This window comes from Python bivittatus, unplaced genomic scaffold (assembly GCF_059951505.1).
Source record: "Python bivittatus isolate LINGU-HERP-01145 unplaced genomic scaffold, Pbiv_v1 ctg000070_np1212, whole genome shotgun sequence".
Classification (NCBI taxonomy): Eukaryota; Metazoa; Chordata; class Lepidosauria; order Squamata; family Pythonidae; genus Python; species Python bivittatus.
The window spans coordinates 8,302,037-8,316,619 of NW_028277034.1; the positions used below are offsets into that span (position 1 = coordinate 8,302,037).

The 14,583-nt window shown below is 35.5% G+C and overlaps 1 protein-coding gene across 3 annotated transcripts in view; it reads right to left on the reverse strand.

The window, feature by feature from the left end:
- WWC2 (WW and C2 domain containing 2) overlaps window positions 1-14,583 on the reverse strand; it is a 183,977-nt gene that overhangs the window by 25,538 nt on the left and 143,856 nt on the right. For all 3 annotated transcript variants that reach the window (XM_088131912.1, XM_007435035.3, XM_088131915.1), the window contains 7 exons: window positions 13,860-13,983; window positions 11,251-11,331; window positions 11,074-11,160; window positions 6,839-7,031; window positions 4,228-4,386; window positions 3,309-3,457; window positions 288-486 (listed from right to left, as the gene is read on the reverse strand). In XM_088131912.1, coding sequence (XP_087988038.1) covers window positions 288-486; window positions 3,309-3,457; window positions 4,228-4,386; window positions 6,839-7,031; window positions 11,074-11,160; window positions 11,251-11,331; window positions 13,860-13,983 — 992 coding nt within the window. The remainder of the gene's footprint in view (window positions 1-287; window positions 487-3,308; window positions 3,458-4,227; window positions 4,387-6,838; window positions 7,032-11,073; window positions 11,161-11,250; window positions 11,332-13,859; window positions 13,984-14,583) is intronic.

Sequence of the window (14,583 nt, forward strand, 5' to 3'; positions counted from 1 at the left end):
TTATCGAACAAATAAGCATTAAATGTTAACTAGCAAGCTGAATATTTTTCTGTGGCTGCTGTAAGGACCTTTTTTTCCTGCTGCTTCTCTTTTCTGTACTATCCAAACAAAAACATTTTCAAGTCTGTAAAGTACCAATTCAAAATCACTACATACAATATATCACATACTACACTAAGTTTGTTCATTTAACTGAAAACTTTTAAAGAAGTTTGCCATGACAAACATTATGCTCAACTATAAAAGATATCCTGGGCCATGTAGGAAATGTAATTTAAAATACTCACCAGTATTGGGGATACTATTGTTTGTTTGCTGAGATCCACTTCTGTAAATTTGGTGTCTTTCTCATGTTCAATTCCATCTGCCTGTTCCAAATTAGAGCTCAGTCTCTTGCTATCCCTGCATCTGTCTTCTTCTGTCCCTTTAATACTGTTCTCTTCTTCATTCACAATTTCTCTGGATACTTTTGCCAGTATTCCTAGCCTGTGAGAACAAATTTACCCCTGAATTGCTAAAGTATTCAGAAAGAAAAATATGAGCATATTTGGAACCTAACATCCATACAAATGATGTGACATTATCAACAACTTATTTTGGCCAGTGGTAAAATTCTACTAAAACACTTTTATGGTTTCAGTATTCTCTGCTCCAAGAAAAGCAGAAGGATCTGTTATAAATTTACTCTGCTAGAATATCATAAAAATCAAAGTAAATATGATATTCAAGATTATTTCTGTGGATAGATATAAAACTATAAGTTTCCCCCTCCACACAGCCACTTAGAGGAGCCCATGGATATTGAAAATAGATAAAACAACAATAATATCCTAAAAGGTTAGAAAGTCAGAGTATCCATTCATCTGCGTAAATGTCTCACCTGGCTAATCGTAGCTCAACAAGTCAACCACCTTTCTGTGCCTTATTAACAACTTTACAGTAAAAGGAAGGACAGAAAGATTGAATCAACTGGAATTAAACTTCTGCACCTGCCATATGTCCTTTTTTCTTATTTTGAATATGTAACTGCATACAAATGGTAAATATGCTTGAAATTTGAAGAATGATGTCATGTGGAGGTATTGTCAACTTTTGTTCACTTAAGGATTCATTGAAACATACATTTTGACCAGAGGAGCCTAAAGTTTTGCATGCAACTGTAATAACTTTTTAATACAGTTAATTCTCCATATGGTAAATTTGATAAAAGCTAGGATGTTTTTATATGAACTTCTTAATCCAAGGGAATTGACACATATTTGATCAAAGCTGCTTAGAAAGAAGTGATTCACATTTTCAGAGATAATACACCATTAATAAGCATTTCTTAGAAGAGAAGATGCGGGATGTGGGCCTACTGCCTTTGTTCTAATCAAAATGGGCTCTTTTGTTTTTGACTTCTGGGGGAAGTTCTGGTGAACTTAAGATGGCTCTGCAAAGGCAGAGCCGATGACCACAGCAAAGACCAAGGAACCAGTGAGTAGACAGAGTCACTCTTTAGTGAGATGGGCGGTGACAAATTTGAAATATAAACAAACAAACAAATAAATAAATAAACCTCTCTGGGTAATGAGAGGACAGAAGATTGCCCACATGTGCTCTGGATGGCTGCTCCTTGCGAGATACCGTAGGACAGCAGTTTTCCATGTGTTTGAGTGCCATCTTGCTCCCAACTGTGGCAGAGCCTTTTAAAGGACACTAAGTTCACAAACCTTGCTTTCTAATCACTTTTGGAAATTGCCTATTAACCATCTTAAAGCTATTAGGGACCTTCGGAATGACAAGTTTGAAAAGTCTTCATCAGGTGAGTTTATTTTCAACTCTGAACAAAAGGAAAATTAATTATAAGCTTAAGAACTTAAAGAATTTGAAATAAACAGCAAAAAGCTAAATAAGATTTTGATCTAAAAAAGTTATAAAAGGACCAAGGGTCCAGATAAATTTGGAATATTGACTCTTTCTATAAGATTTTGGAATTAACTATAAAAAATAAATAACTTCTTATGGGGATTAGACTTATTTTGGCTATCCTAGCTATTGCAAGTCATAACAAAAGATAAGTGATGATTTTAGAAACTGGACACTAGAGGAGACTAAATATTTAAGCGGAAAAAAATATATAAGACTGTTCTTCATGTCAGTTAATAGTGGGAATTACAAAATGACACAAAACATGATAACATTGGAAATATTAAAGGAGATCTTTGAAGAATGGAGCCATAAATTAGTAACTACAATATCAACACTGTCAGTAATAATGCCTGCTTCTATGGATAGACTATGTCTAAAAGATGTTAATGAAAAAATAACAGATGTGGAACAAATTTTATCTGACAAGACAGAGGAAGTACAGAATGTGTAACTACAAATGCCAGGCCAAGAGAATGATTTGAAAAAGGACACTTTACTGGATATACAAAAGAAACTGGCTGAAGTTTTAAAAATTAAAAGGGAAACACAAATAATAAACCAAGAGAATGACCTGGAAAATGTCCTCTTATTGGATCTATGAAAGAGGCTTGTTAAGGCCTTGAAGAAATCTGTGAGATGGGATAAAGAAGAATGGAAAAGAAACCAAATCCTATGACAATATTTGATTAAATTAAAGATTAAGACTGTTAGAAGTAAAAAGGAAGGAATATAAAGTTGGTTTATTTGATCAAGGTTAAAATGAGACTTTTTCTTTTCTTTTCTTTTTTCTTTTGCAATGTTCTGGCAACCCTTTATGGACTTTTTGCTGACACCAGGTTTGAAAAGTTGATGTTTTATGGATTTGCTTATAGATAAGGGATGGGATATGGGATGAAGAGATATCTGTTTAATCTTATAGGGTATGAAGGGTTAGAGTTAGGGTTTGCCTGATAAACACGTGTTTTCCTTACTTGTTGGACTCCTACTTAAAGTAAATGCCTATGCACATTCACTAGGTTGCATCCTGTGAGATGAACAGAGAGAACCACAGCATTGGACTGGAGCAACAGCATGGGTCCATTCTCTAAGCTGCATAGAAACTAATGTTTGAAAGAGCATTTGCAAGGCCATAGTCAACTAATAAATAATTCATTATTTTCCTTGTTGGCCTCCCTATAAAATAATATTTGTGTTGTGTTCTTGTTTGTTGCTGAACAAAACAGCAGAAAAAGCATTCTTCCTCACGTTGTCTAAGGAATAATAGGTTTTCTTTCTATCTTTCTTACCTACCTACTGCAGATGGGAAGCAACATATTCTGTATTTTGCTTTGTTGTATGCTTTGTATTTTTAAATGCTATCTTGCGAACAACCAATAAATAAAAAAAGTTCAGCTTACCATTCTTCCTCAGAACTTTGTGTTTCCCGTGTATCCTGTGCTTCCTCCTCTTCCTCTTCTTCCTCCCCTTCCTCCTCCTTCTCTGCCAATTCTTGTTCTACAGCTTGCAGCTCAGCTGATGTCCTTTCCAACAATGCTGAAACAGCATCCTAACAAAGACATGGAAAGCAGTTCTACTTGTACTAAAATATACTGAATTGTTAAAATAATGCCAGTAATACATCTGGTCTATCAACATGGACTGAGCCTAGCAAAACCACAAAACTGCTATATCAGAGCCTTCTTTCAGATTAGATTTAGCAACCACACAAGCATCTTCAGAGACTAGGATTACATCATGAAACACTCAAGGCTGATTTAAAACTTGAGTTGCTGTATGATATCATCTTAGAATTCATTACATATACTGTGAAAATCATACCCTAAAACAAAACTTAACATTTAAATATAATAAATAAAATCCCTTCCAAAAACAACATGGACAAAAGTAATTAGAAAAATATTTCTAGAATCTAAAAAAAAAAAGTGGTAATATGCACTTTACATGTGATTCCCTCCTACTCTATCCAATAATGTTTGAACATTAGGATGAACATGCTGTTCCTTACAGTGAAGAAGTTGTATATAAAGCTTTTTTGCATTTGCTTATTTTTTTTAGCAATGCATTCTAACAAGGAATTCTGGCTTATTGCTGTACTCTCCTCACAAACTAGTCAGTAATTCATTTATAATAATCATTGTTTGTTTAGCTATTCCTGCTAGCAGGAAGAGTCAAGTGGAGGCAATAATTTATTTTAGAAGCCTAATTATCCTTCTATTCACTATGACAGTGAGACTTGTACAGCAACTGGAGGCTATACATAATCATGTGGCACAACTATTTGACTGGTGCCACTATTTTTTCTAGCAATCAACTTACCAAGGAACCAGGTGATGGATTGGTTGCTACAAAGACAGAATACTTCTTTGGCTTCGTATTCCTTTTTTCAACAGTCTGCTTTGAAGCCAGCAAATTATACCACAGAGTAGACATCTCATGTGAAAAGGACATATCTCCCAGACTTATCTGAATTCCACCCTATAAGGCAATGTGTATTTGTTGTAGAATTTTAATTTATGTAAAAACAAATGAAATCACTAAAATGTTTCTGTACAGTTTTAGCAAACTTTATTTTGTTTTGATTTCTCAAAAGCCTTTTTATCTAAGAATTATTAAAAATTTCAATTATATGTTTATATCTTTTGGATTAAAACACAGCATTTAGAATGAATATTGGAACTGAAGTCAAATAACACTGCTGCTAAGTTTAATAGTTATTAAGTAAGGAAGACTTTTCACATGATGCACAGTGATCTTTTCTATTATGTTTATATTGTAATGTGTGAGGTGGACATTCTATAAAAGCCTGATGAATAGCATTCATCTATCTTTCAGGAGGGAAACTGCAGAAACAGGTTTTAAAATGAAAAGTGAAGGGGGAAGCACAAAGATAAAGAAAGAGGGAAGATGAATGGGATTTAGTTAGAGCAGTTGGCATAAGTGTTAAAGTAATTCTGGTTTGTGATAAATCTTGAGGGATTAAAGGCACAAGAGTCCTTGGCTTGTAAGATAAAAGAATGTAAAGCATTAAAGTGCCAAGAGAGTAGTTGGGAGTTGCAGGCAGAAAACAGAGGAGATTGTGATATATTTTTCCTGTGATTTTATTTGCTAAAAAGTTTTTTTGTTATTGTTCTTCTGTGTTGCTCAATATGAATTAAACGGGAAGTTTAAGGGGTATATTAAAAACAATAAACAGATAATTTGATTAATTAAAGACCAGACATATAATATATATCCAAAAGAAAAAAGTCAGTCATATTCTATAAATTTAATCAGTGTAATAGATCCATGCAGGAGAAAGCACTGGCTAGGTTAATGCCTGAGGCAAAATACAGTTGGCCTCAGTCCAACTTCTTCATGAGGAAAAAAGTGACTTCATATGCAAGAAAGGAAAATTTAAGCTCATATCTAGAGTCTTTGATAGCTTTATTGTATAAAAATGCCTCAGGCACCGTCACTTTACACTCTGTCGATGTCTGAAATTATTAATCATTACACTACTATTTTACAATCATCAACTGGGCAGGAGTAATAATAACTTGAATAATATTAAGAAAAATAAAACAATCTGCTTCTAACCATGATAACATGGCATGATACAGGCAATGGGCAATTTTGCTGGATGCACCTTTGCCACTGAACTTATACAGAAGTCAAACGCATGCTTTGCATGCATGAGGTCCTAGGTTCAATGCCTTGCATGGGAAATCCCCAGCATGGGATTGTTAAATTTCCTGGCTGACACTTGGGTGAAAGTACTCTTCTCAGAAGTAGTAACCATAAGTTCCATGGACCAAAGTCACTGTAAGGCACTTTCAAATAAATTAAGCACAGTTATGGATGGATGGAAGTTACAGATTTTCAATTGGCCAGATTGTATTTCTTGACTGCTCTTCAAAAAGATTCACCATAATAAATATTAACCCAGGAAATTGCATCATCATGAAACCCACATAGAAAGTATTTATCTTCTCTCTTCTTCATTTAAATGAGACCTATGACAACCAAAGCATTGCAGTTTTCCTCTGCAGTGGCATAAGAAGTGCTTCCTTCATTAGCTTGAGTGTGAAAAACTATTCAAGCATTTCAGCCTCTCAAGTTAATGGGGCAAGGAAAGTAAATTCAATTTACTATTTATTTAAATATTTGTATACCATTTCTCATTTGCATAAATCCCAGAAAGAGTTAATGCTATAAAACAGTGCTAGGAAACTAGTTATTAAAAGGACTAAAAATACTAATAGAAGCAAGTGGTTGGTGGGAAGCCCCCCAAAAAGAAAGAATGGAATTTTTACGGAGTATCTAAAACATGGCAGCATTGGAACGGTGTTCTGCAGAAGACTGCTGAGAAGGCTTACTTATGCTGTCTGCGGCACAGAATGGAGGACCTCCTCTTAAGATCATTAAATACCAGGAAGGCTGACATATATGAGGATGCTTAAATAACCTGCTCCCTTTTCAGGACTAATACTAATATAGTCTTGTATCTGCTCAGTTGCAGAACAACAGGCAATGCAGATGTTTTAGTATGAGTGTGATGTATGTACAGTAAGTTATCCCAATCAGCAGTTGAGTTGCTATATATTAGATTAGCTGCACTTCTAGACCAGCCCACAATGCAGGCCTAAAACAGTGCAAAACATAGCACAGGAAATAAAATAAGAGCTGCAAGCAGAAAAAACATTTATACCACCCTGCTGCAATATTTACACTAAGACTTTGCTATTTAAATATTTAGGAAGTACAGTTCCAATCTGCTACTCTTTTTCCCATGAAAGGGGCAAGAAGAATCACTCTATGTCAAAGGTGACTATGCCCAGTCCTATAAAGATTGATAATACATTGCTCAAAAGACTCTTATCCATCCACAAAAAAAAAGGGGGGGAAAAAGATCACGATAAAGTCAATCATCATAATAAAGAATACTTACTAGACATTCTTCCTGGTGACTTTTACTGACAGAGCAGATATCTACTCTCAAAGTTTTCTGCTGCAAGGCTGCCTGGGAAATAACTGCTCTGAACATCTCACTAAATAAAACAGGTTCAGTAGCAGGATGGACCTTTGTTCGGAACAGACAGCTGATGTCAGTTGAAGGTGGGAGAAGCGCAAGTCTAAAATATCTAAAGGTAAAAAAAAAAAAGAATAGAAAGATAACCTAACTTCACAACACAAAGTGTCTTTCCATATTTGTTATGCAATATACACATTTAGAAATGACATAAAAATATTTTTCCTAATTAAGGATGAGGAGGCAATGGGAGACATCAAGCAGGGAATTGTAACTTCAAAGAAATATAAGCTTCTCCCTTCCTCCACTGCTGCACTAAGTTTGAGTTTCCATTATTTCTTATTTATTTCACATTCACAAATGCTGATTGCAAGGTGTGTGTCCTGACAGGTACAAGTGCTTTCCTGCAGAATAAGCAGAATTTGTAAGAGGAATATAAAGCAGCCTGGTTCCAGGGGATGAGCTCACCGAGTGAGCAAACAGGGAGATTTAGCAAGCTGGGGGGAGTTTGTTAGGAGTTCAGTCCCTAACAAATTTTACCACTAAATCAACAGTGCATGGTTAGCTAATCTGAAAGTTTGAGAAGGAAAGAAGAATAAACACCTTCCACCTGTGTTATCCTAAGAAGCAAAAGTGTAGGTGAAAGACAAGAGGCTGAAATTGTGAGCAGAAATGCTTGCAATGTGTTTGTCTTCCTGCTTGAAAAATGACCTGGCATATAACTGCAGTAAATGCAGGGTCATAAAGACAGGAGAGGGGGTAAAGGACTGGAACCACAGATCCATCTGTTGATGAGAAGATGAGTTTAAAGAAAGGAGGCACTACAGTGGACACATCCCTCCAAAAGCAAGGCAGTCAAACAAAGGAACAAGCCCAGTGGATGAGAACAATCAGAAGCAAGAGATGAAGCATGCTTTTTACACCACTTGAATTCAGAAACAGTTACAGATGAAACAGACTGAACATTCAGGGAAATAAAAAAAGAACAGTAGATATGATGACGTATCCCTAAAAGAAAGAAAGGATGTAACTCTGGCATGTAAGATGACAAAGTGCTTATCCACACAGGCTGCTTGCCCCAGCTCTGAGATGGTCCACTTGTCATTTGTTGAAGACATATCCTCATAACAGAAGGAAATGCTGAGGCAGGCTGAAGCTGGATCTAGGTCATCCAGCAGGAAACTGGTGGTTTCCATTGGAAAACAGAAGAAAAACTCCTATGCAAACATTTTATGTCACTTGGAGTTGTTGTTTTCAGAAGGTTAGCAATCTGCTAAATTGGCCAGCTGCAAGATTACTCTCTTCTGTCTGGCTGTAGAGCTGTCTGCCTCAAAGGCCAATTCTGCTTTGATTGCCAAAGAGAACAAAATTTCATCTGGCAGTAATGTCCTTTTTGGAGTGTCAAAGGAATATCAACCTTCTAAAAGACCTTCCAGTCACATTGGAGAAACCAGAGCTTCCAACTCTTCCTCCTCCAGCTGAAAACAGGAATGTTGACTCTAGGTTAATCCTGGGACCAAACACAGTGAAACGGATGAGGAGACAATGGGAGTTATCAAGCAGGGAGTTGTAACTTGTAAGAAATATAAGCTGCTCCCTTCGCCCCTTGATGCACTAGGTTTAACTTTCCATTATTTCCTGTTTTCTTCACATTCACAAATGCCCTTTTTATGTGAGTGGGCTAAATTTTATGAGCTGGAGAGTCTGGCCTTTGAGAAAGGAAGGAAAAGTTCCTGCCTCATTCCCACAACGCTCTTGTCGCTGACAGGTGAAAGTATCACTGCCATCCTTGACAGCGATAGCAGCAATGCTTGTGTGAGGGTAGCAACTCTACCATCCTTGTTCCTGAGTCAGAATAAGAGATGCATTGTGGAGTGATTTTCAAAACATACTCTCCTCCTTTCTTGAGGACAGCAGGAAAGTTCTCTGGGGGGTGTCACAGAAGAGTCACAGTAGTTAATGACTCACCACTACAGGGAACTGAAATAAATGTATGACAAATCAACCCATCAGCTTGTGAAGTCTGCTGTCTGCCAGAAGCAAGGGTCAGGAACATGGCAGAACAATTTCCAAGACTTATCAAGTCCACTGACAATGATCCCTTCCTGCCAGTACTTCTTAGGATAAACCATACTGCAAAGAATTGTTATAACAGTATTCCATGGAAGTAGAAAATCTCTGCAGGAAGCACAAGACCTTGCATCCCATTATATTGAAGGAAGTGAAGGAACCTTATCTCATGTTTTAACTGGGTATGTTCCTTAGAGAAGAAAAAATAAATGTGGAGATATAGGCTAGGTAACAGGACTTCTGAAAAAGTTGACTGCAAGCTGAAGATGATCCAGCAGTGTGATATGGCTGCAAAAAAGACAAATGCAATTTTAGTCTGCTTCAACAGAAGTGTAATTTCCAAATCATGAGAAGTAATAATTTCACTTTGTTCTGTATTGGCCAGTCTCCATCTTCTGTGCTGAATTCTAGGCATCACATTTTAATAAAAACTCAAAACAATTAAAACCAGTTCAGAGAAGATAATGAAGATGATCTGGGGACTAGAAACTAAGTTCTATCAAGAGAGTTGGAAGGAGCTTGAGAAAAGACAGCTAAAAGGGATTTTCCCTCTGTGCAGGATGCAGAATAATGAATTGAAGTTATAGAAAGACACATTCTGACTGAATGTTAGAAAAACTTTCTAACAAGTAAGAGAAATTCCTCTCTGGTAACGATTACCCAGGGAAATGGTGAGCTTCTCTTCATTGGATGCGCTTGGGTAGAGATTAGACAGCCATCTGTCTGGAGTTTGGCTCATGTCTATTGTATGAGGGACAACAAATGGTTTTACCCTCAATTATTGTCATAAGGGCAGAGGTATGCTATATCCACGTCAAATCCTAGTATGGCTACTTCTTTCCACATTACAATTTAGCAACGTGGGAATACTCGTCATGTATCATTGAAAACAAAAGAGGGAAAGATGAAAATGAAATCAAACATATGTCAACGAATATGTGTAGCTTTCCTATCTCTTCAAGCTCACGCAATATTTTCCAACATGAAATGAAGTTGGGGAGCAGACCTATATTATATTGCTGTGTAAATAGTAGCTCTCACAATATATCAATATTTGTACAGATTAAACCATCCAGGCTGAAACAAGTGCTCCCAGTAAAAGCAGCATTTCATGCTCTGCTCTTCAAATGAGAAAATGAAACTGCGTTTTCTTTGAAATGCAAATACAACTCAGACATTCAGACAATGAATGCTTAAAAATGTCTCCAGGTAGCATACAAATCTCAAACCCGACGGAAAAGTTTGTTCAGTTTAAGGTCAGCTCCTTCTGAAAAAGTATCGCTGCTCACTATCAAATGGATTTTATTTAAAGGTTATTTCTTGGAGTCTGTTAAAGCCAAAAAGTCTAAATACTCCTGACTTAATGAATATAAAAGCCGAAAAAGCTGATTTCCCCTATCCACTTTGTTTGTTTTAATTTGGCTAGATTCAGGCACACCCTCCTGCCTGCCTTTTGACAGATGTTGTGCGGAGGCATGGAATATGAAATCCCAAAGCTTAAAAACCTTCCTACTACAGCAGAGAAGGTGAACTGTATGTATGGGAGAGAAGGTTATTTTTGTTTGAGGAAATAAGGAAATAGTATGTTTCTGGGCTGAGGACAAAGGGTGTGAATCCTTAAGAAAGAAGTTCTGCAGGAGAGGGAGAATGTAATCTTAAATGTGTTGTTTTTTTCCACTTAAGAAGTGCATGCAGCCATCCTTTACAGAATGAACCACAAAATCAAAGGGAGACTTCAAGAAAAACTACAGTGAGAAAACTCCAGGAATATAAAAAGGAAGAAAAGAACATGTTAACGTGGCAAACTTCCATCATTTTCATTCCTGTCCTTGCTGAGAAAGAATTATATCTTGTTCTCCAATTATCCAGCAGATGTCTAATAGGCTCATGAGAGCACTAGTAATTCCGATGAAGATGGGTGGCTGGACACACTTTCCAGCAGCCAACACTTGCAGCACTCAGAGATGGAAGAAGGTTCAGACTGACAGATATCTATACTTCCTGCAACCTGAATGTTATAAATGCACTTGATAATGAATCCCTAGACTTCAAAAGTACCATTGTCAAAAAAGCATTTTACTTACATTTTGCTACCAAGGGATATTGAAAGAGCCTGAAGATTTTGTAACTGCATCATAATGATCACAAAGCTTGAGCTCTTTGTATCATATCTGTTAAGAAGATGGGAGGAAAAACCCTGCATTAGACACCACATATTTACAACTGTAGTAGACACTGTCTTAATATATGTGGTGACTTACCGGAATCCTATTTGTACTTGAGCAGTTTCCAGAATTGTGGTATCATCTTCACTATAAACAACTTCTTCATTGTTACTGGGTCTAGGGAACAGAGTTTAAGATAGATCAATGGCAATGACAGAAACACTGTTGCTGACTGGGGAGTATGGGAATTGTAGTCAAACATACCTGAGGACTGTAGCTGGTAAATGCTGGTCAACATTTTAATTTTTCAACACTATTATGCTTTATTTTTATTATACAAAAAATACATTTGTGATGAAAAATTTTCCTCATGAATACTGAAGCTGTTGAAGTATGATATTTAGGAAACGGTGCTAAAGCTTATCTCACTAACAGCAATTTATTTGAAGATCTCATCCTTTAAGGTCATAATAATTTACAAGATTCTGCATATTGTCTGGCTACAAAAAATGAAGCTAGTTTACATATTTTGATTATCAGATATTTTCAGAAAATAAATTCTTAATTTAGAAAATTTCTATGGGGTTCTTCAATTCCGAGAATATCTTTGCAGAAAATGCAATTATCAATTAATGAGGGAGGATTTAGTCTTCCAAATCTGGAGCTATATCATCATGCTTACCTATTGTCAAGTATTAAATACTGGAAGCCAACAATTGGTGTTAATTTTCTGATTTGGGCGACTTTGGAATATACATATATTGCATATTTGGTTGGATGGACAGTATTAGGATCTAAATACACTAGTACTCTTGTATCTCCGGAAACAATTCTGTCAGTCAGAAAGCTATGGAATAGAATGTCTAATAAAAAAAGGTTTGACCTCTTTTCCCATGCTAAATTGATTTTATGGGAAAATCCAATTTTAAAAATTGGGAAAAAGATGGTGATATGAAAAAATTGGATGGAAGGGGGGATATTGACTTTGGACCAACTGATAGATGATGAAGATGAAATGTACTCTGTCTTAAGAGATGAATATCATCTATCATCTGTAACCCAATGGCAATATTTACAGTTACAACATTTGTGAACAACTTTGTCTGGACTAGCAGCATTTTCAGCTTCTGAGACACCTAAGATATTAGAACAACTTGTCAAATCCTTTAAAACTAAAAAACCTACTATTAGTTTGTATAGATATTTGTTATCAATAAATCAATTTGATATGCAAATGTTAAGGAATGAGTGGAATAAAGTATTAGAGGTTTCTATATTGCCTAGACAATGGGAGAGTGTCTTAACTTCTATAGCAAGAGTGTCAATGGACCTTAAACTACGACTTATACAACAAAAAATAATATTGACAATTTATTGGACTCCATTACATCTGTATAGAAAAGGACTGTCAAAAACAGCATTTTGTTGGAGATGTAATAAGGACAATGCCTCTTTAAAGATATGTTTCTACAATGTCCTATACTTAACAAGTTTTGGGAGAAAATAGTGGACTATATAAATATGATTGTGCAACAAAAGTTAAAATGTTCAGAGGATTATTCTTTTGAACTCTATACCTAGTACATGGAATTTGATATCTGGACAATGTAAATGGAATCTCCATGCCCTTACTATGGCCAAAAAGCTGATATTGCAGTATTGGAAAGATAAAAGTATGGCCCCATTTATTCAATGGACTGAAGACCTGCTTGCGAGACCTGACTGCACTTGCCACTTATGAGCAGATCGCCTATAGACGTAGACTTTGTATTAGCAAGTATAATGAAATATAGGATTCATTTATACAAAATACAGTAGGTTAAAGAAAAACAACATGATAGTCATATAAAGCTATTAGAAATACATATGTATTGAATAATATTTGTATTAGGTAAGTATATATAGAATTGAAATTGTTTGTTATAATGATATATTAACACTCTTTTTCTTTTTTTTCACTTTTTTGTTAAACTACTTTCATGTATTTTTTTCTTCTTTTTGTAATCAAAAATTAAAGAAACAAATGAAATTTGAGAAGACATAATAAAAATGTAATCGTTTGTATAGACGTACAGACATAATCTCATATATTTGAAATTACTATACTGGGATATAAGATTATATTTGAATTTTTAGGTCAATAAATAATATTGGAACAACCTTTTCTGCCTTCTATTTCTTTGCTAAAATTAATGAATTACTTTCACTATGCTCATTAACATTATTGTGTATTATTATTTGCACTTTTATTGTCCTTCAATAAACTAAAGGCAATATGTACCCTCCATTTTAAATGCCTGCATAATTAAGTCTTGTTAAAAAAATGTATCTGCAATACTTAATTATTTTCTAAACATATTAAAATGTTCCATAATGAGGACTGGTCAGCTCTCAAGCTCTTCAACTGTACAATTTTAAAATTAAATTAGGTCCACAGAGAATGTTTTCCAGTGCTGATATTAATACATATTTACACAGATTTTTAAAAAACATGTCAATTTTACCTAGGAGAATGCTTATTCTGTTCCACTCTTTGTTCTCCTGGTAGTTAATTTTTCTGTGCCATTTTTTAATTATTATTTCTTGCCCTATCTATTGCCTATTTGATTTGTTCTGAAATTGCTGGAGAGGACCAAGCCAAATGTTTGAATGTAATGTTAATTTTGTTTTCTGACAAATGGAAATATTCCTGTCTTTAAACCTACTGTTTTACAGAAGCTTCATATACACCACTGTCTCCAGCCACAGACTCATCAGATACAGCTGCAGATACACAGCCTGCCTTCTCATCAAACAAATGAGTTCTTGTTCTTCTTGAAAAGTCAACACCTAGGTAAAGGAAAGGACAGAACCTTTATTTTAGGTTATATGAATAAGAAAAGAATTCTCAACTCATAGTCAAACTGAAATGGAAGATTCTGGGTCCCAAAAGAGTAATTTTCATCACAATCATAAGATGTATTGAAATAGTATTCAAACTTTTCAGATTTACAATGAGGTATATTTACCACTATGTGCATTTTACAAGGCTGAGAAAAGCAACAGCTGTTAAAATTATTGCAACTCTTAACAGTGAAGGAAATCTGTTGTCCACCCATCAATTTTTCTTTTTCTCAAAATCAAAAAAGCAAGAGAGTTCCCTTTAGAAGAAAGTACTAGTTGAGACAGGTCCCAGCATTAGGTAGAATAAGTTGGCAATTTCAGAGTGAGAGGCCATTTTCAGGGGCACCAGTGCTGAGCACAATGGGTTTTTTGGCAGCAGAGCTATCTTCAGTACAGTATGCAATCTGTCTTGTCTCCCCTATGTTAACCTGCTACATACATATATAGTTGTGAATTTTGCCCTATACTATTGAAATAAGGTTCAATTTCTTGATTTTTGCACACACAATAAATGAACATGCCTTGTTTTTATCTCAAGCCACAAAG